At 39.5% G+C, this 23,042-nt stretch overlaps 1 protein-coding gene across 10 annotated transcripts in view; it reads left to right on the top strand.

Annotated features, from left to right (window-relative positions):
* Nucleotides 1-16,698, top strand: part of spega (striated muscle enriched protein kinase a) — a 101,787-nt gene extending 85,089 nt beyond the window's left edge. For all 10 annotated transcript variants that reach the window (XM_021314452.2, XM_036128201.1, XM_036128205.1 and 7 more), the window contains 8 exons: nt 2,438-2,560; nt 4,510-4,674; nt 6,562-7,153; nt 7,473-7,712; nt 7,790-8,013; nt 8,100-8,175; nt 14,835-14,984; nt 15,076-16,698. In XM_021314452.2, the coding sequence (XP_021170127.2) occupies nt 2,438-2,560; nt 4,510-4,674; nt 6,562-7,153; nt 7,473-7,712; nt 7,790-8,013; nt 8,100-8,175; nt 14,835-14,984; nt 15,076-15,313 (1,808 nt within the window). In that variant the 3' untranslated portion in view covers nt 15,314-16,698. The remainder of the gene's footprint in view (nt 1-2,437; nt 2,561-4,509; nt 4,675-6,561; nt 7,154-7,472; nt 7,713-7,789; nt 8,014-8,099; nt 8,176-14,834; nt 14,985-15,075) is intronic.
* Nucleotides 16,699-23,042: the final 6,344 nt, after the last annotated feature.

The raw sequence follows: 23,042 nt of genomic DNA, 5'->3' as shown, positions 1-23,042 counted from the left end.
GGGGTTTTACTTTTTGAAAATGCTCCACCTCATTAGTACAAATGATGTTTTTTCTGTTGTAATGATGATGATTGAAATTATCTGGTGTGCCCCATATCTGAACAACAAACCATGTGATGAGTGCAGCAGTGCTTGGCTGCCCTCAATTTTAAAAAAGCAAATCATATTGCTGGCATTTTAAAGCCACAAAAATAATCTAACAGACCAAAATACACTGTTTTTGTTCAACTATATTTAGCATGTATGATTAAACAGATTGGTTGTGACCTGATTACCACAAGTTGATGCTTTATAACAAGGCTATCAATACATGTTGACTCAACAAGTATGTAGTAATAGCAGTCTTCAGTTTGTATGTGAGTTAACAAGGTCAATATTTATATGGTGATTTGTTTAGTGGGGAAGATTAATTCAGAAGAAATTTTATCTAAGAGGCAAGAGCTTAGTTTTAACAGAAGGGCATCCCATCAGCAGATTTAAAAGCACCCTGTGTTGTATCTAATATTCCTGGTTTTCCCCATCCTAGAGAATAACCATTTGTAATAGAAATTTTAATTGTACTAGCAAAAAGTCTGGCAGAACTTAGGTACATGTAAGGGTCGTCAATACTGACAAGAAATTTACCCATTTTCCCAATTACAATAATTTTAAGCTATTATATTAAACAAATATTTTGAGACACTGCTATAAAAGTTAATAAAAATGTCTTTCTTTGGCTAAAGAGTCCTTTCTCTGTAAGGGTATTCGGATAGAGCATGTCCAGTTGGAACTGACTTCCAGCGATTTCAGGAATGATTTTATTTTTTCTGTTGGTTTTGTTTTTGATTTTATTCACCTCATGAACAAGATGAATTACACTCAGGCATATCAAAACAATAAACATTTCAGGAGCTACTTGCGGCGGTTTAGTTAGACTTCACGTGTGAACTTCTGGCATTTGATTATAAAAACGGTGGCGCCCTTACGCCGCTGCAGGGCACTCTTGAACGTTTGGTCAATTTTGAGCACAGCCAATAGCATAATCGCATAACTGATGCAGTCAGTAGTATCAGCAGCAACATGCTAGCAAAACTTGCTGTCAGGAAATCATCCACAATTGCTATCTTGAAGTGCACTAACAATACTTGTATTGCTGTCTCCTGTCATGGTGACCATGTGAACTTCTCAGCGCAACCAACTTCACAAAATCATCTAACCTTTGTGTTTGCCAGGAAGGCTAAATGTATGCAAACTATATCATATTGTAGTTGGTTGGTTCAACCACTCTGAAATGTATGTAGACTCACAACCATTTGTTGCGCTTTTGTGGTTCATAACTTTCCTTTATCTCTCTAAGTTCAATTTCCTTCCAAGCACTTTGAATTGCTTTATTTATAAATGGTGTTTCTCAAATAATATTGCCTTGCTGTCTAACCTTAATATGGAGCTTCGTAATGGATCAGCCAAGGTTAAATAACTTGTTAGCCCTAGAAACATAATAATCACACAGTACTGCTGAATGGTAGACATTTACTTGCTTATCTTTTATTAGTCTGTCCTTTGATGATTCATCAATGTAATTTGTGTAAAACTGCTTGAGTAGAACGTTGGCCACTTTCACTGAAGTATGAGCCAGCATAAAGAAGGGAAGATGCATTTAGAAATTAGAGAAAAAACACCACTATTAGCTCTTTGGTTTGTTTTATGTGAGAAAAGAGAAGTATGTAGTAACAAAGAAGCCGCAGACTTACCACTAGCTGTAAAAACAGAAATTGTAAAAATTAAAGCAGCATTACTTAGGATAATGTCCTTGTATAGGACATTTTTGACCAATCTGTATAATCTGACCCAATCTGTATAATATGATTGAACTTGATTTTGTAAAGTGCCTTGAGATGACATGTTTCATGATTTGGCGCTATATAAATAAATTGAATTGAATTGAATTGAATTGAATTGATAGTTGGGATTATGGAATACGAGAGAGTAACATCAAGTCAGTTACAAATGTAAAAAAAAAAAGCACAAAGGTAATGACAGTTTTTATAAAGCTGAAGCATGGAAACGTTTTTCTGGGAGTAGTGGTCTAGTGGTTAGAGAGCAGGGCACTTGTGTCCTGAGAGGTTGCAAAGTTCCTGGTTCAGCTCTCACAGACTGCCACTCTGGGTCCCTGAGCAAGACCCTTGGCCCCCAAATGCTCCTCTGGTGTCGCACAGTGGCAGCCCACTGCTCCCTGAGGGATGGAATAAATGCAGAGGATAAATTTCATTGGAATGTATGTTACAATGACAATAAAGCTGATAATATTATTATTATTTGGTTTTCCTCAACAATATTCTTGCACAATAGCGTGTAAGAATTAAGAAATGCCCATTCCATTTTTCCAATAAATACTAACTTCATTTGTCATCCACCCCCCCCCCCCCCCCCCCATCACTTTTTTGTCTCGTTGCTCAAGCTGTCCCAAAGCGACCTGGGACCCCTGAAGTAGCTCAGACATACAACAACACAGCTTTGGTTCTATGGAAGCCGTCAGAAACAAAATCTCCATGCAGCTACTCACTGGAAAGAAAAATCGAAGGTGAGCGAGTCAGAAAACATCTTGTGATAATTCCTCACTGTGTCTTGCATAAAATGTGTTTTTACTGCCTTGCCCTGTGCTGCTGTCAGTTACATGTCTGACGTTGGAAATAAATAACACTGAATCATTTCAGAGCCGGAGGAGGTTTCGACATTTGACAGTCTCTGAATGCGAATGATGCTGCTGGGAAATAAGCTTCCCAATCCATAAAGACCCTTTTAATGACACCCAATGAGTCAGCTTTCAAGTGGATAAAGATTTTACCAGAGCTTTCTGTCATTACACACTGAATCATCAGTATCTCATAATGTGCTGGATAGAAATATGGGGACACAGACTCTACCTAGGAACAAGGTTCCTAGTAGAGTGGAAGAGTCTGGAATTTAGTTTAAGGCATTTATTTGATTGTCATTTTCTAAATATTGCATCCTTTCTTTGTAATATATTTCTTTAACCACACGTGTTCCAAGGGCAAAAAGGGGCAGAACAAAGGCATTTACACGCATTTATCTCCTCATCCCCTTCCTTCTTCTCCCCCAGTTACAGGCCGAACCCTAACTATGGTAGCATTATTTGTTTTATTGCATGTGTTATTCTGTGAGTGTCTTGAGCTGGCTAAGTGTAGGTACACATCTAAATCACAGGGACGGTTGTTCCAGTAAGAACTTCACACAGTCTAATTAAATGAGCTTTAACATTTAGCAAAAGGTTACCCAAATTTAACAACTAACATGTCCTTATGTGCTTTCTTCCTTGTCTCCTTGTTTTTTCATGTCCTTCCTTCCCTCCCTCATGTTCTTATATTTTTCATTGTATATTTCCCTTCCTTTGTTTCATGCTTGTGTATTTCCTTTTGTCCCTCCTTCCACTCTTTCTTCCTTTACTTCCTTTTCGTCCTATGGTCCTTCACTCCTTCCTTTCTTGTGTCCTCACTTCCTTCTTTATATCCTTCCTTTCTCATGTCCTTCGAGTTGTGTACTCGCTTACTTCCCTTATTATGTCCTCAGGTGTCTCATTGCTTTCATTTAATCCTTTTTGCCATCCTTCCTTCCTTCTTGGAGTCCTTGTAGCCTTCTTTTTTTCCTTTCCGGTAACTTTATTTTTTCCACATCTTTCTTCATATCTTCTGTTGTCTTCTTTTCAACCTTCCTTCCTTCCTTCCTTCCTTCCTTCCTTCCTTCCTTCCTTCCTTCCTTCCTTCCTTCCTTCCTTCCTTCCTTCCTTCCTTCCTTCCTTCCTTCCTTCCTTCCTTCCTTCCTTCCTTCCTTCCTTCCTTCCTTCCTTCTTTCTTTCTTTCTTTCTTTCTTTCTTTCTTTCTTTCTTTCTTCCTTCTTCTCTCCCTGTGTTTAATAGCTTCTATAATTTCATTGCAACTTTTGTATGTCATATTTCAAAATAGGGAAACATGTGAGAACTCTGGAAATTTCAGTCTTGAAAAGTCTGGACAGTATTGAACATTTTTATTCTAGTTTAGAATTTTACTAGACCAGACTGTGCCAGAAGCTTAACTAAGCATTGACTTGCATATCAAGATGTTTTTTAAGCTTGAACTTCCAACCATCCATTGTCCAGAGCAGGAGTTCCCAAACTTTACAGCCTGTGACCCCAAAAAAATCCCAGCGCCAGATATTGGTGAACCCCTTTTGGAAGTGGCATCCAAATAAAATCATAATATTCCAAGAATAAAGTTGGAAAATTACAAATATTATGTCATATTTTTGTAAGAAACATTTTTAGCACATCAGCATCAAATCATCTTGTGACTCCCAAAATTTGTCTCATGACCTCCCGGGTGGTCCCGACCTCCACTTTGGGAACCCCTGGTCTATACCTGCAGGATGTCGTGGAAGCCCAAACTTGCTTATTTATTTTTTTGTGTAACTTTTACACAAGAGCTAACAGTTTGCTGAGACATTATAAATTGTTCATAATATTTTCTTGTTCTGCAGGTGATTCTGTTTGGGCAACTGTGTCCACTGGAATAGCTGACTGCTACTACAATGTCACTGACCTGCCTCCAGAGGGCAATATTAGGTTTAGAGTCTCCTGTGTCAACAAGGCAGGACAAGGTCCTCACAGCAATTGCTCTCCTCCAGTCAGCCTGGAATCAACAGGTGGATTAACATGCTAATATGGAAAATAAAAATATTTTAAATGTGGATATTTTGTGAAAAGACATAACGAATAGAAAAACTGTCAGAAAACTCCAGCAGCTGACAGGGGCAAGCACACAGCAAACAACTGAATGTGCCACAAATAGCCAAATGCACAGCAGACACATAATTACTGCTTACTCAAAAACACAGCAAATGCTATAAATAAATACGTTTAGAAATGCTGCAATCACAGAAAACAGGATGAATGACAATTTCAAAACATAACAAATGCAAAAGAAAAAAATACTTCAATCACAGAAAATATAAGCAAAATCAAAAGTGCTGCAAGTAGCTAAAACAGCAGCAACTTAAAAAAAAAAAAGCTGCAAACTTGTTTGAAAAGAACTGAAATGTGGCAGACCCTTAGGAGAGTGGGGCAACTCAGAAAAGACAAGCACGCTAATATTACTGATGTAAATATGCTGAGGTACTATGATACTGTAAAAGACTATGGCCAAAATGTTTAAATAAGACACGAACAAAAACGTAACTTTTCTTTCTTCCCAACAACTTTTTTCTTGGCATCACAATTATGTCTTTACTTAGGGCCTGTTCCCCTGTTGGTTGACTCCCCCTAGTGGTAGGGCCAACTTCCATTTTTTTAGGGCGTTTGCAGATGTTTTTCTACATTGCTGCTGTGTTTGGTACTTGCAGGATTTTTCTTTTACTACAGCCTTTTGTGCCACATTCAGCTGTTTGCGGCACATTTTCCCTTCAGCCACCAATAAAAAAATTAAAAGAATAAATAAATAAATATCTCTATCGGGCTGTGCAATGGGTGGCACTGTTGCCTTGCAGCAAGTAGGTCCTGGGTTCGAGTCCACCCTGGGTCTTTCTGCATGGGATTTGCATGTTCTCCCTGTGCATGCACAGGTTCTCCGGCTTCCTCCCATAGTCCATAAGAAACCATGACTGTTAGGTTAATTGGCCTCTCTAAATTCTCCTTAGGTGTGAATGTGTGCGAATGCTTGTTTGTCCTGTCTGTCTCTGTGTTGCCCATTGATAGCTGGAGATGGGCACCTTCACCCCTCGTGACCCCAACAGGGATAAACGTGTAGGAAAATGAATGGATGGATATCTATCTATCTTTCTGTCTGTCTGTTTGTGAAGTAAGCAAGGAGATGATTGTGGTATTTGTTTTCTTTAAATATTAAACTCTATAAAATAAAATGGTTTAAACATGACAATAAATGATCTAAGGACCTATTTGTAGCATAAAACAACCATTAATAAATGTTGAATGACTTAGACTTTATTGTCATTCAACTGCACGTTCACAATGTACATTTAAGCAAACTATTGTGCAGTGCTCCATGTAAAAACAGAATACAACAGATTAACAGTATGTATCATGTGTCAGGAATGTGGTGGCAAATTGTATGAGCTAGATTGTCATACTAGGTCTTAGGTTACATTTATTGTGTCATAAATTTGTACTTTTTTTCATTTGTTGCTTTTGTTTGATCACACAATTGACTTAATGCAATTAAAATCCAAACGTTCTTCTTGCATTATAAACTACTGTCCTTTGTCATAGGAAAGCATATATTTTTTAGATTTGTTTCAAAGAAACAAATGTTAAGTAGTTAATTGTAAATGGTTAATTACAAAAATATTGTGCTATACTGAAAGAAACGCTAACCCTAATGTTGAAGCTGGATGACCTACAGCTAAATGCAATAAAGCCAATAAATCAAAAACAGACAAACGATAGGAAGCCGGAAGAGCAAATCACTGACAACAAACTAAATGAGAATAACTATGAGAAATCCAGATATTGTTTGCATATCATGAAATATAAGGCCAATATTTCACAATGATCAATGTTTTCTATCTGTTGTACAGGAGGAGGGGCTTCACCTGCAGTCGCCATTGTAAAAACAGTCCCAGCTCCTCCAGAACTAGTGCTAACAAACTCTCAGCCCAAACCCCCCCCTGAAGTCAGAATCACCTCCACTTCAACTTCCTCCGCTCCTCCCTCTTCTCTGACCTCTAACCTTCCAACAAGTCCTCCATTACTGTCTGCAAGCACCACTCCTGAGGAAAAAGAATGCAGCACTCTGCCATCCTCTGCAACAGTCAAAGCCTCGCCATCTTTTGTTTCACTGAAGCCCCAGAGTCCAATAAATGTGGTGACCCCTATGACCCAGACCCCAATCATATCCCCACCTCCTCTTGTAACCCCACCTTCCACCCCTACGAAATCTTTAATTGCATCAGTGCCCACCTACATCCCCACGACTGCTGCCACCGCACACGTGGTTCCCACTCCAGTGTCTTTTTCCCCTCAAGTGCTTCAGACCTCCAGCCTGAGCCCCATCGCCGATGGGGCCAGCACCCCAACCAGAGGCACTCCATCTGGAAGCATCACGCCGTCTACTGCCCTGCGACAAGGAGTTCCACAGAAACCATACACCTTCCTAGATGAGAAGGCCAGGTTAGACAGAGAAAGGACTAATTTACTGCATTTTACTGCAGTCAATTTGAAAAAATTAGGACATCCCAAGAAATATTCAGTTCTTTAATAAGCAAATTCCAAATATTTTTTTTATTTATCTTGGGGAAAAAGTTCTACAATAAACCATATCTCTTTTACCACCCTCATTCATAGTTGGTAGAAGGTTATGAAAATTTGTGTTCCAATGTTAGAAAACACACAGGTTGTCTTAGGGGGTTCTAATTTAGATAAATGTAGATAAAGATAAATTCACATTTGTAGGTTTTGTAACAAAAACTACTCTGTTTCCCTCATTCAGAGGTCGGTTTGGGGTGATCCGTGAGTGCAGGGAGAACGCAACAGGGAAAAGCTACATGGCCAAAATCATTCCGTACACCCAGGAGAACAAGCAGGTAGTGCTTAAGGAGTACGAGATCCTGAAGTCGCTTCATAATGAGAAGGTTATGGCTCTCCATGAGGCCTACGTCACACCTCGCTACCTTGTGCTGGTGGCTGAGTACTGCACTGGCAAAGAGCTGCTGTACAGCCTCACTGACAGGTAGAAAACAAGATATATCAAACTGAAATGCATAGACTCTGGCACCTTTTGAAATGTTCATTTTGTGGTTACTTCAGGTTTCGGTACTCCGAGGATGATGTGGTTGGCTACCTGGTTCAGATTCTCCAGGCTGTGGAGTACCTCCATAATTGCAGAGTCCTCCACTTAGACCTCAAGCCCGAAAACATCTTAGTGACCAACCTAAATGTCATTAAGTTAGTAGACTTTGGCAGTGCTCAGAGTTTTAACCCTCTTAACCTGGAACCCCGGGGCACAGAAACAGGAACACTGGAGTACATGGGTAAGGATACATTTTAGAACATCTGCTTCACACTTTAAAATAAAAGCCAATAATATTTGATTATGAAATGTCTTCTTTCTGATAAGCTCCTGAGATGGTAAAGGGTGAAGTTGTTGGTCCTCCTGCTGATATTTGGACCGTTGGAGTTGTCACCTACATCATGTAAGTTTCATCTTGGCCTTGTTACTTCTACTTAAATACCCTAAAAGATCATAATTTGAATTTGAAAAGTCAGTCAGGATTCCAGACACGTGAACTTTGAAAAATGGTTCCAGATGTGTTGTACTAGCCAGGGGGAATCTATTTAATACCATAATTTCAAAGCAGATTGAAATAAAATCATCTAATAAATGAGATGAACTACGGGCCACTGGAAAAGTCATTTAATTTAATTTAATTTACTTTAACAGAGACAGTACAACTAAAACATTGTTACCGATGGGTAACTGATGCAGCGTACATTGAGCTTTTAGAAGAATGCTAATTTGCAGCCCCCATCCCTGGTCAGGCTTTTGATCCAGGAGAACTGTCATGATGCAGCCTGAAGGCTGCATTCTGAACAGTTCTTGCTCCTTCCCCAGTGCAGCCCTGATTGGGAACACCTGTCAGGCTGCAATCAACCTTGGACTCATTCCACCTGCTCACGTCTCTATAAGAACTCACCTCAGTTTGTCCATAGGGACCGGTTCGTCTCCAGTCCTCTGAACATCATGACTGTCCTGTTCTTGCTCGTGTCCTGGTCCTATCTGCCAGTTCCTGTACCCCTGCAACCTCCGTCTGGTAAAATGACTCTGGCTTTCATCATCCACTTCTTGCTGCTTCAATAAACTCTGGAAACCAGCTCTGTGTGTGTGTGTGTGTGCTGTGTTCTGGGTTCATCGAAGACAAATCATGACAGAACGAACCGCGCAAAGGATGAACTCAGTCACACACAGAGCTTGATACAGGAGCTGGCAGAACTGGATTCCTGTCACCTTGGTCGCTGTTCTGCGACGCCTCGCTTCTGGTTCGTCTCGCCGGGATCGCTGTTCGCGATGCCCCGCCTCTGGTTCGTCTCGCCTGGGTCGCTGTTGTGACGCCCCGCCTCTGGTTCGTCTCCCCAGGGTCGCTGTTGTGACGCCCGCCTCTGGTTCGGGCGCTCTCAAAGGTTCCGGCACTCTCAAGGGTTCTGCGCTTACAGAGGGTCCTGCGCTCATGGGTTCCGACGCCTTCCCCGCTTCCACTTGGTTTCTGCGCCGACAAGGGATCCTGCGCTCCTGAGTTTCTGCGCCTGTGAGGTTCCTGCGCCCGATGGGTTGCAGCTTTCGTTTAGGTTTTGCCCCCCATCCGGATACCCCCCTCCAGCCGCCCAGGCAAGGAGGCTATTGGTCGTCTGGAGGCCGACCTCGAGGTGGGGGGGGGGGGTTAATGTCATGATGCAGTCTGAAGGCTGCATTCTGAACAGTTCTTGCTCCTTCCCCAGTGCAGCCCTGATTGGGAACACCTGTCAGGCTGCAATCAACCTTGGACTCATTCCACCTGCTCACGTCTCTATAAGAACTCACCTCAGTTTGTCCATAGGGACCGGTTCGTCTCCAGTCCTCTGAACATCATGACTGTCCTGTTCTTGCTTGTGTCCTGTTCCTGTTCCCGTCTGCCAGTTCCTGTACCCCTGCAACCTCCATCTGGTAAATGACTCTGGCTTTCATCATCCACTTCTTGCTGCTTCAATAAACTCTGGAAACTAGCTCTGTGTGTGTGCTGTGTTCTGGGTTCATCCAAGACAAATCATGACAAGAACAAGTTAAAAACTTTAATTTGCTTGTGCGAATTCAAAGTTACAAATTTAAGACCCATATAAAAGTACTATAAAATTACAAATCACATTGCAAAGGTAAAATACATAAAGAAAACACATCTCCAAATCAAATTATTAGTGTTCACAGTGTTTTTTGGATTTAATTTTTACAAGTAGACATGTTTTACTTTTGTTGAAAAGTGAAAGAGAAGCATCAACATGTTATTGTTCAGTTAGTGGGATAAAACACAACTGTTCTCCCGTGATCGTTTCTACATACCAATACTGCCTAATATGATGAGAATCACTTGTTTAAACTCCATTCACAACATTTACACTCAATACTGCACCTTCTCAAAAAACTAAACGGTTGTTTCCAGATTTCTGACGAAAATGCCATTTATTCTGATTGTCCCTCATCTCCAGAAATGCTGTTTGCTGCCACCAAAACTCCACATTCCTGAGTCCATTCCAGTTGTCTGCTTTATTCTTGTAAAATATATTTTGTTTCTAGATAGACTCCCAAGAATGGATCAAATGAAACAGACCCCAAATGTACAAATAATCACTGAATAAAGTAATAAAGTAATTTTATTACAGTACATTCCTTTTTTTAAGAATGGAGAACTGCTTTTTTTTTTTTTTTTATTACAGAGTACCACTCATGCAGACTGCCTTAATGCTCCATGCTTGGCCTCTTCTCTCTTTACCCCATCCCTTTGGAGTCAGTTATAAGAAACCAGTCTTTAGCCTTAATTTCTAGGCAGAAGACAGTCAGACTTTTATGACACTAAAAAGGAAAATAGTTGCTCTAAAAATAAAATTATCAAATATTTATTTTGTTTTGGCGCATTGACCTCTCTAACATCAGTGTTGACCTGGAACCTTAAAGTCAGTATCTGACACTGACTGCAACAGACCTGAGTGTAAGACTTGAGAATACGGTAATCTTAACTGTGATGCTCAGCTAAAATATGTGGTCTGGTCCAGTTTTTTTCAAACTAAGACAGCTGACTAAATATTTTAATCTATGTTTTAATTACAACTTGCTTAGATTATTGCACTGCCCTTTACTCTAGGTTTAACAAAACTCTTGTGGCTTGGCTGCAGCTGGTCCAAAATGCTGCTTCTCTTCTTTTAACTGCTACCAGAAAATTAGAGCACATTTCTCCAGTTTTAGCAGCAATTCATTGGCTACTGGTCTTCGTGGCTTCCTCTTCAGGATCTGTCAGACCTCCTGCATATGCATGCTCCCTCTTGTTTGCTCAGGTCTGCAGATACATATTTAGTCATCTGATAAACAAACAAAGAGTGCAAAGAGATAACCACACTTGCTCTGTCATTGCACAAACCTCTGGATTTAAGTAACTTTACATATCAGGCAAGCCATTTCACTTCCTGTGTTTAATATTCTTTTAAAAAACATTTTCTTCCCCAGTTTGAGATGTTAGCTTTTGAAGTTTTTATTGTGTTTTGAATTACTATTTTTTTAGATTGCATAAATAATGTTGAGTTGAGAATATTTATAGTTTTAGAAAAGGGGGAAATATGGTTGTTTAGCAAATAGACATTTTTCAAAAACAGCTCAACAGCCTACACAATCTTTTTTTCTCTGATTTTAATAAGAAAATATTGTAGTTGATTATAAAAGGCACAGATTCACATCCTGGCAATGAAAACACTACCGATTATCATTAATCAACGGGTTTGTCTATCAATGTAGGTCTCATTGGTGAATGAGACTGAGTTTCATCAAGCCTATATGGCCCAACGTTTTCCCCAAGTCCCTTAAAAGTGCACACCTCAATTACATGTAACTTAATTATGCCCATCTGAATTCAAGCGCAAGGTGACAGCTGCCCTCAGCAGCACCACCACGACATACATATACTTCAGAAACAATTCAGAATGAATAAAAAAGAAACTTATAAATAGACTAAGTGGTGTTTTGGACTGCATCTGGTTAGCGGATCTGTTTTATGATCCAACGTGCAGCCATTACTGGTTTTGAATGAAGGCTTTATATGGCAACCGCTCTCCCCTCTTGCCTCCTGCGAACGTAGTACTGGACCGAACCGGCTTACTTTCACCACTGGTTAAGACCAAAAGGATTTAACTCTGATCACTCTTCCTGCTCCTCTGTTAACATTAACTGCAGTAGGAATTACTGATGGCCACAAGCCGTGAAAGAAGCCGAAACAGCTTTGTGAACTGATCATCCGCAGCCCTTAAAATCCCCGCCGACAGGGGGGGACAAACGGGTCAGAACTGATACTCTGACAAATGGTCAGAGTGTCAGTCAGTGCGCACGCGACTGCAGCAGCTTCCCCAACGTCTCTGCGTCTGCTGCAGTCAGCACGTGTGCTGTCTGTGTCACGGCACTTTGCTGCTCCCCCTCCCCTCTGGTACATGGCTGAGCGGCGCCACCCAATCAGCACACAGGCTCAGCCTGGCCCGCCCACTCAGCTCACAACAAATTTATCTAAGCACGCGAAAAACCATGATCAAGAAAACGTCAAGCGACAGAAATGGAGAGAGGAGATGAAACAGACCCAGACCCACAGACTGACATCACTGACTGAGGCGTTTCAGTCCTCCAGAGAACATCCAGGTAGATAAGAGTGGTCATCTTGAGCAGCAGTTCATGTTAACTTTCAAAGTAGATATTATCTATCATATGTTACTGAAGCCCACACAGAAAATGTAATTAAGACCTTGAAAGAACCCAGTACATATATCCTATTAAAAAGTGTTATTTAAGATAAGATAACATTAACTAATCCTTTATTTATCCCACAACGGAGAAATTTATAGGATTAAAGCAATAGGCAGGTGCACACAACACAGACAAAATTACATAAGGATTGAAAGATATAAGAGGTGGATTAGAAAAAAACACTATGAACATAACATTATTATTAATATTAAATTGTAATAATAAAATAAAAATCACAAAACCCGAAAGGTCAACAGTTTCATGATACTGGGAAGGGGGGGACCCAGCGTGTGTTTGAGGAGGAGACAGAAAGAGCCATCCCTAGTGATAACAGAGACAGTGCAGGTGGAGAGGCTTACTGCCCAATTGGATAGTCTGCGCATAGTTGCTCAGAGATGGATCACATCGTTAATTTCAATGATCTCGCGTTATGGCCAACAAAACTGACTGATTCTGATCGAATGAATGTTGTGCGTTTAATGGCAAAAAGGAAGCCTTTCTCAGAGATTCAGAGGGCAGAGAATTCCCAAAGTATCTAACATATTCTACCTCCTGCAATGGAAGGGAAAAAATTGTGTGCGCGTGAAGTCAGGGAAATGTGTGTGTTACATGGTGGTAATAAACTGCAACCGGGCGTCCTGTCATCACAACCAGAGACAACGTCAGAGGTTTGGCAGAGAAATAAACAGAGAAAATTTATAGTGGTTTACTTAATGTGTTTTACACCTGGAGCTAACACGATAGCTTCCTGAAAACCAAGCTTTGCTGATGTGGTATGAGTATGTTTTTACAATTATAACAAACTTTATTTCCATAAGTTTTTTTTTTTTAAGGAATATTAATGTTTGTGTTTTCTGGTCCGCTTATTCCGACCAAATGGAGCTTAAGGTCTAAATTAGCACCGAATGTCTGCTAGCATAGCGCTATTAGCTTCCCGGATAACATTAGTGCTACCATCGAGTCAATGCAACTACGGTTCATTTTAGATATAAGGCTTGTTTTCGTTTCGCTCCGGCATCATTCAATAGTGCTACAATTACCAAATTAATATGTAACATTAAAGTCAATTTAATGGTGTTTTGTAAAACTTTAGGATTAACCCATCAAGCGACTGTTCGCTACAGCGCCCACTAGATTCCCGGAGGAATAATTGCATTAATAAAATCAAGTGTCATATAGGCTATTGTTTTTACCAAGCAAATCATTCTTTAAGATGTTATTTCCTCAAATAATGTTTTGTTTAACTCGGGATTTGCGTTGTGAACGGGTTGAAACACATACCAAATGTTGTTCTAAATTAGTCAAGCTAGTTTCATTTCATTCCATATTGTTTAAGATTAACTTTAGTTCTCTAACTTAGATCTGCAGTGAATCAGGATTCTCTGAATCATGCTGATGATGGTTTTCAACTCTTATTTTTGTCCTTTTTGTTTCTTTTGTGTACATATTTTCTTAGCATCTTTTTATCTTAATTTTGCTTAGTAGTTTAGTTAAATTTCACTAGCCTAGTGGAGAGGATTTGTTGATTGAAATATAGTGTTAATTCAGATAAACAACATTATATAGTGATGTTCTCTGGATGTTCATTTTATTTATGTTAATAAATTCTTGAACTTGTCCCTGCTTTATTCTATATGTGTGCAGAGTTTGCTGTTAAAAGAATGTTAGTGCTTGAATCACCCTTTCAACTGCTGTCCTGATATCAGCTGTTTGTGCTGACATTCACAGGACAATACCTAACAGACCAAGAGTTATTTATTAAACTTTAAATAACTTAAAATAGTATGTAATACCACAACATTACCTTAAAAGCTTATGGGACATATCTGTTTCCAAATCATTTTAAGTATTGATCACACCTAAAATGGGGACAGTGAACATAGGAAACACTTCCCTGAATCATTTGGTTGGGTCTAAATATACTAGTTGAAGGTTTAGATTAAGCTAATATCACTAACTAGATCAAAACAGTCCAATCATAGATCATGTTCTAAAGATACCTCGAGTACTGCATCACTTAGTTAGAACAAAAAATCATCAGTCCATCCATAAAATATGTAATTAAATGTAAGTCTGGAACTTTAATCTTTATTGGAATGCATTTGACTGAAAAAGCAAATAACCAGTTAAATAACAGTCAAATGCAAAACCTGTAAGATGCAAAACCACTTACAGTTTTGAAAGACATTTTAAAGAAACTTTGTTTACCTCTGTCGGTTTACGTTACTCAACCCACCTTATAGTATAAACTGTTAATGGCTCAGTGTGATGGGATGCTCTGTGGCTGCTATCAAACTTTTAATATTGTTTGTTCCTTTTTTCATTCAGGCTTAGCGGCCGACAGCCTTTTGAAGATAAGGATCCTCGACGAGTTGAATCTAAAATTCTGGCAGCCGAGTTTGACCCAACCAAACTCTACCCAAATGTCTCCCAAAGTGCCTCCATTTTTCTCAAGAAGATGTTGAGCAGTTATCCATGGTGACTGCTAATTTATTTTAGTAAAGTGTGATAAAAACCAATGAGATTTATAAGAAAGAAGAGTTTAAAATGACCTTTTTTGTGTTTTCAGGGCTCGTCCAAATACACGAGACTGCTTTACACAGGGCTGGCTGCAGGACTCTTACCTGATGAAGCTTAGGAGACAGACGCTCACCTTCACATCCAGCCGACTGAAGGAGTTCCTGGTGGAGCAGCAGAGTCGTCGCATGGAGAGTGCCACTAAGCACAAGGTGCTGCTGCGCACATACCAGGGCTCACCACGCAGCCCTCTGTCTGGCACCTCACCACATTTATCCAGCCCACAGTGAATGGCCGGGCTGGATTTTGTAGAGTCGGATCTGCCCCTAAAAGAACTACTGATCCATAGAAACTGTTGAGGAAAAGTACAGGTGGATTCACACAGGAGTCCACGTGTTCTTTTGGAACTATTCAAGAATCAGCAGGTGCTGCATCTTGCAATGCAGACCGGCAGAATTGATTCATTCACAAACTACTCATGTATTAAACTACTCAAGTATTAAAATTATATCAAGATCTGTGGTTTTTTCTTGACAGCGCAGCCTCTCAGTCATTTTGTGCATTCTGACAGTGCACAGTTTTATTTGCCTTAGAGTCGGTGTGAGGTTCCAATCTGCACAAGCTATCTTTATGTAGTTTTATTTAAAAAATCTGTTTTTGCCATGCAGTTCTTTAGTAAACGTCATATTAAAGTACTATGATTGAAGCTCCTTACCTACTGTATTTAGCATTTATTCACATTTTAGAACCCCCAAAAGATTGTTTTCTCTTTTTTGAAATGTTTACTTTTTCATGTTAATTTATTTGCATGTGTGTGTGTGTGTTCTTGTACATGCAGCTGAGTGAGATAGTTGTTTGCTCGTTTTACTAGTAAAATGAGGACTTTAATGTAAAGTGAGGACCAAAAAAAAGTCCTCACTTTTTTTCTGAGCTAGAGGTTAGGTTTAGGGCTAAGGTGTCAAATAAGTTTAGGTTACGGTTTGGGCTAGGTATAAACCGGTAAATGTTAGCGTCAGAGATAAGGTCAGTGTAAGGCCACAGAAAGGCTTGTAGATGAATGGAAGTCTATGAAAGACAAGGCACGGTCCTCACTATGTACATTAAACGTGGATATGGTGTGAGTGTGTGTGTGTGTGTGTGTGTGTGTGCATTTTTGAGTCACTTTTCAATTTAGCAGCGAGGCAACAAAAACTGAATAAGGAACATGTTTGTGGAATATACGGGAATCTGTCCTACAGCTTCTTGCTCTGTGATCAGGCCTCGACTCTTTAACCGTGATCCAGCTGTGAACAGTAGATTTTCCCTAAAATGTAACGTACCGCATAGTTGCAGTGTTTTGTCTGTATAAAAATTTGGTTGATCTGGTTGCTTAAATCATGGTCGTCCAGCCAGTGCCTCGAATAAACGTCAAGATGCTGATCTTCAATGTGTGTCTTCATCAGCTGGTTGCAGTATCTGGTTGTTACAAGAGACAACTCATTTGTGCATACAGTACATTGGCAAATATACATGGATTTCTTGTAACATCTGAATGTCTTGTGTTTTGCTCTTCCAGCCTTTTTGTATGACCTCGAATGGTTCAAGATTTGTAAATGTACCTATTTGCAGTGGTTATATGTGGAAAAAGATTGACATGTTTTTATGAGACAGTATGTAATAAAATATTTGGAAATATTCGCTGTTTTTAAGTGTAGTTTTTGGGTTTATGGAAGCCCACAGACCAACATCAGGCAAGTTAATCTCATCAAAATGTTTGTTTTCGTTGATCTTTGATGTTATCCCGAATATGTTTTTATAAACAATATTTGGACAATTTGTCATTGTCTAAATATTTCTGGGCCAAACTGTATGTGTAGTAAAAAATCAATTCATATGTTATTTTTATAGGTAGGTTTATTTTACCCATTCATAAATATTTCGTATCATAACCCATTTCAGTAGAACCTATCCCCAGAGTCAAGCAAACATGAATTACACCACACATATAAGTTACAGTATGAAATATGCTTTGACATGTACAAAAGCACATCGAGGTAGGGTCCTCACATCTCAACTATGCTCCCAAGGTAGTCCATCCATCCATCCATTTTCCAAACCGCTTAATCCCTCATGGGGTCGCGGGGGCTCCCAAGGTAGTATAAAATGGAATTAACTTCTTTTGTTTTATCATATTTTAAAAGATCAAGAAATCACAGAAAAGTAGATACCAGACCCTGACAGATGTTGAAACAACAAAGGTTTTACTATCAAAATGATTTGTTATGAAATTAGGCCTAAAATCATGTTTTCATCCTAACAAATATGTGCACAAAGCACGATAATAGCCCAAAGTCTAAGCTGTCACATGACAATTAAAAATATACAGTAGAAGCTGTAAATTTAACTTCATAGCAGGGGCAATCACAATTCGCATGTAGATTTACGTTGCAAGGTGGTATAGTTGGTAGCAAGGCTGTGTAGCAGCAAGAAGGTCCTGGATTCAAATCCTATTGTGTGAAGTTTGTATGTTCTCCACTACCATTCATAGGTTCTCCCCAGATATTTTGTTTTCCTCCCACAGGAAGGACATGAATAAATTGCCCTTAACTGTGTGTGTGTGTGTGTGTGTGTGTGTGTGTGTGTGTGTGTGTGTGTGTGTGTGTGTGTGTGTGTGTGTGTGTGTGTGTGTGTGCCAGTGTGTGTGTGGTGGCAGGTGTAGAGGGGGGCCAAAAAAGACTGCGTTGTCCCGGTCAAATGTGTAGCTTGCTGGAGACAAGCACCCTCGTAGCTAAGTCCACATCGCTCAAGGAGCATCTTACTGTAGTCTAGACCTCACACCCATTCATTATAACTAACACTGATACAAAACTAATACAAACTTTTGTCCATTTTCCATACCAAAAATACATTTATTTTGAATTAATTCAGCTTTTCTTAATTTGTGTCATTGTGTACTGTCCGTCATTAAAATTATCAATGGGCTCCAATTGGGATCAGAACCAAAATAAATATGAATAAATTCTAATACACAGCTTTCAGAACATGCCATACAATTGTTTGAACTATATGGAAGAATTGTGTGTTTCTATGGCCATCCCATAATTCCTTGAAAATACTTTACATGTACCGAAAACAACTTATCTGCTTATGTTTTTAGTAAATAGTAATCAGACAGTTTGTGTAATGCTGCATAATGGAGGTAAGAGAGAGTTAAATGAGATTGCATAGGTTTAAAATCTTGTGACACCTTCAAGGGATGCTTGATATTTTCCATTTAAATTCAATTTACCTTCTTACATTACTTTAATAACAATAGATACATTTAAAACAAAAAATATACTGAGACTTTATTTTGATAACAACTTTTTAAAAAGGGGTAAAATTACCAATAATATATTGAAACGAGCAGAAAAGATTAAAGCAGAAGTGACTTAATAGTAATCAATCATCAACAAGAATGCTCTCCGGGCATGGCACAGTCGCAGCCTACAACTCCCTGAGCGATAGATTAAAAGCAGAGGACAAATTTCACTTGAATATATGCTGCAATGACAATAAAGATGATTACTATAAATATAAAAATATTACCTGTCAAACAATAACGTTTGTTATTGTTTGACAGGTAGTTAGTAAACTTTTTCACCCTAATTTGTTTAATTCCAAAGGGGGAAAGTGTTTTGCTCAAACATATCAAAAAAGCAACACGGGTTTTTCGATATTTCTGTCTTTGTTTATTTAAAAAAAGACTAACTGATTACGAGGACAGTAAACAGACACTTTTCGCGACGCTCCCTTAGTATAGGCAGTTTCAAGGAGGCCCAAACTGGGCGTTTCTTTGCTGCTGCCACTTTCAAAGTAAAAAAAAAAAAGTTTAAAAAAGAAAAAAATGCCCGAGGTTGTTTTTACCGCCGGCGATTATAGTTGCAACATACGGCAACCTAAGCCTTAAAAAAACATTACTGACGGTAACGTAAGATGAGTTTGCTTTCTTAGCGTTATTTACCGATAATTGTGTTTTGACATCACGTTTAGATCGTAACCCATTGCTTTAACTTTACCCAGTCTACACGGTAAAATGTTTGTCTCTTGTTTGTTTTACTTTTTTATGGCGTTAGAGGGAACACGTTGGACTTAAAAGAACATGGTGTAACTTTTGGAGCAACTTTGTCCTGTTTGCCTTTAAGGGACCGTCGCTAAATGTGTGGCCGCAGTGAGGCGGAGTGTCGCTGACAGCCGTTCCCTCTTACTGCGCCACTTTAAGTGAAAGCGGGGCGCCTTGAAACCTCCATGTTTGGATCTTGAAACTGCGAACGGGACTTGAGCACCATGTTGAATCAAAGTTGCCAACTCTTCCAAACTAATGTTTGGTAACTTTATAACTTCCCACGTCAGCGGCTTACCGAGCGGACCCTACGGCTGGGGTAATGGACGCGCTGTAGGCGACTGTTTTGCAACTTTTCCGGGGTCTTTCGGTTTTGTTTTCGTACATGTTCGGTTCACGCAGCAGCACCGGAGTCGGCGAAACAATCCCGAAGTTTAAAGCGTGAGGTCCGGACCTGGACGTGATGGACAACCCGTCCTCAATAATCACCCAAGTTAGCCGGGATGAAGAAGGGAGTAAAGCGCCGTCAGAGAGGGGTGAGCGTTTTCATTTTTGTCCTCTGCTGTCATGTTAGGAAAACTTTTTTTCTCTGTTGCAGCTGCCTGGTCAGAGTTCAACATCCAGAACTCTGCGAGCCGACGCAGTAATTTGCTTCCGGCTCATTACGGACGGCTCTGCTGCAATAACCTCCCACGAAAAGAGCGAGAAAACAAATTCCAGTACTTTGAACCGTAAATGTTTCTGGTTGTGCGTACAGAGAGATTGTGGCGGCCCTTTGGCCTGGGATAAAAGTGACGGAAGTGACGTCAGGCTGTCTGATTACACACTTCAACCAAACGTGTCAAATTTGGGTTTAGGAGGAAAATACTGGTCTAATCAAATAAAAGCGTTTAAAACAAGCCCAAAAGAGTTAACTAAAATAAATTTATTTTTATTTATTTTTTTGTTTTGCTCATTTTAATTTATTAATGTGGCTATAAACAAGATCAGTGTTTTAATTAACGCGGAAAATTACGAGCTCAAATGAAATTAAAGACCTGTATGGACAAACGTTTCTAATTTATTCAGAGAAAATCCATTATACGTGTTTAGCTGTTAAACAACACAAAAGTGATATTTGTCAAACTTAAAAGCTTCAAACATTTAATTTTCTTGCAGCTTATTGCTTCAGCTTTGCTTTTCTTTAAACCTGCAGATGCTTTATATTTAAAAAAATAAAATAAAAATTATATATATATATATATATATATATATATATATATATATATATATAAGCATATTTATTTATGTTATTATTTTTTAGAAATATACAACTTAATAGTTTTGCTTCCAATTGCTGATCTCAAGTTTGTTGTTAAACCACAAATATTCAACTTTTTAAACAATATTGCGATTTGAGAGATTGATTGGTATGGTTCCCATTACTAAACTATAAAACTATGCAGACTAAGCACACGCTTTTGTGAGTAGGAAGGAGTGGAAGATGGGTTTCTGAACTTTTTCTCCATCCTGTGCATTTATATTTCAATATCCCACTGAAAAGTACTTAGCTAACTAATAACGTCCACACCAGGGAGTTTGGTTTTAGTGCAAACTGGCTACTCAAGCTGATCTACAGTCACTCTTAATTATAAGATGACAGGAAACCATCACGGACTTATTTGCATTTGCATAATTTAAAAATTTATCTTGAGGATTTAGGTAGGTTGGAATAGGTTACAAAATTCAATATATATATATATATATATATATATATAATATATATATATAATATATAGTATATATATATATAATCTATTATATATCTAGAATATTATAAAAACATTCAGTGGTACTTTAATAAATCAAGATTTATACCATGGGATATGCTGCCCTTTTTTGGGAGCTCTCCAGAAAGGCGATACATCAGTAATAGATAATGTAGTATTTACAGGTTTTTTGATATCAGAACATTCGTAGGTCTTTGTCATGCAAAATAAGTCAAAATTAGTTGGATTTGGGCAAGACCTTGTGGATAAAGCAGTGCTATTGAAAGGGAAAAGCTTTCTTAATGCTAAAGTTTGCTTTAATGCCATATTTATATGCAGTACTCTTGGTGGATGATCAGCACATGAGGACTAACTCAAATTTATAGGCTGTGTTCTCAAAACTGTCAACTTTATTGTGTTTTGTGATTATTAGCACTCGTTCGTACATTAGTGCCCACCGAACAACTCAAACATTATTATTTTTATGACCAAATTACAGATGAAAGGCATCAACATAAAGTGAAACATAAGATAAACGTTGTATTTGGCTATGAAACATCAGGGAGTAAAATCTTGCTCTTTCCTGCCTAACTTTATTGCTTGTGTTGTCAGGTGAGCAGGCAAATGCAAGCTGTCAAGAACAATAGTTGCACATGTTGCACAGTGCCTACACACAGTTGCAGATTTGTCATTTTATCCCTCATGTCGTCCACATATAATCCAACACGATCCCCCTACATCAGATTGAAACAATCCTGTTGCTAGTTTATCTGCTAATGCCTGGTCTCCTGTTTTTTTTACTTAAACTTTTTTTGTATTCCCACACTAGAGATGCACCGATCCAATTTTTCCGAACCAATTCGATACCGATACCTGGGCTAAGCCTATCTGCTGATACTCGATACTGATCCGACCTTGCTATGTGACTGAAGTTATCAGGCTTGAAATAGACATTGTTAAAAAAGTTCTGTATGTTCTTAGCATGGTGCTTTTGGAGGTGCTTATTAAGTTTGTGGTGTTGAATTTACCAACCTTAACTTCCCACTTTCAACTTATGCATTGCAGATGCTGCATGTTGCAGTGGGAGTTTTAAATGTTTCAAAATAGCAGACTTGGCTTGGTCCAACACTTGCCCCATGTTCCTTTGAGTTTGCTCGTTGCTAGCTGCTGTGCGTGCTAGCAACCTGACCCTAGCCGTATGGATTTCGCTCCGCCTAGCTCCACTCACAACCATCTGGGACTGATCCATAGGAATTGCCTTTTTTGAAGGCTGGGCCTTATAAAAAATCCTTGCATATGACTGGATAAACCACCTGTCTGTCATCTTTATTGACGTGCTATTTCAACCACTCACACCGAAGCCAACCCGTGACACTTTGAGAGCGACGCAGAAAAACCCCCCAACTTGTTTTCTTTTTTTTTCTCTTTTTTTAAATGTGTTTGCGGCTCTAGTGGCACGCGTTTTATTGACAGTGAGCTGACAGGAAGAGGGGGGAGGACGGGCGGCAAAGCGCCACGGGTCGGAGTCTATCCCGGGCCGACCGCGTCGAGGACTAAAGGCCTCCTAATATGGTTTGCGCTAACCGCTCCGCCACGGGCACGCCCCGGAAAACAAAACTTGCCAAATCCGGTCGGGAGAAGGGCGAAAACGTCGTTTCCACCAACAAAAGCCTTCAGAGGCTTTCTGTGATGTTCTTTTAATGAAACATTAGTAGAGGTAGATTGGACAACACGGAAGAAATAGCAGCATCAATGTTAACGCTTGCTTCCTCGACGAGCCGCCATTGCTATCAAAACAGTCTCACGGTCGCTTCTCACTACGTCACATCTATGAAACTCCAGCCCTGCGTCCTGATTGGCTGGACAATAAAACTGGTTGGAGAAATCACTCTCTATGGGAGAGGTCCCAGATGGATGTGAGTGAAGCTAGGCGGAGCGATATCAATCTGGCTAGAGTCAGGTTAGCTCTGCCTAACCACCATTGCAAGCATTGAATTGAAGTGACTAGATCGCAGTAACTGTATTGCTGTGTATGATATTAATAAAAAAGAAATGACTGGATTGGAATGCTGGATTGGCATCAATCATCGGTATCCGATCCAGGTAATTGCTCAATATCGGAGCTGATATCCAATCCGGGTATCGGATCGGTGCATCTCTACCCACAACTGACCAGGCTGCAGGACTCTA

The sequence above is a fragment of the Fundulus heteroclitus genome, chromosome 24, assembly GCF_011125445.2.
Source record: "Fundulus heteroclitus isolate FHET01 chromosome 24, MU-UCD_Fhet_4.1, whole genome shotgun sequence".
Taxonomy (NCBI): domain Eukaryota; kingdom Metazoa; phylum Chordata; class Actinopteri; order Cyprinodontiformes; family Fundulidae; genus Fundulus; species Fundulus heteroclitus.
This window is presented reverse-complemented; position numbering and strand designations above follow the sequence as displayed.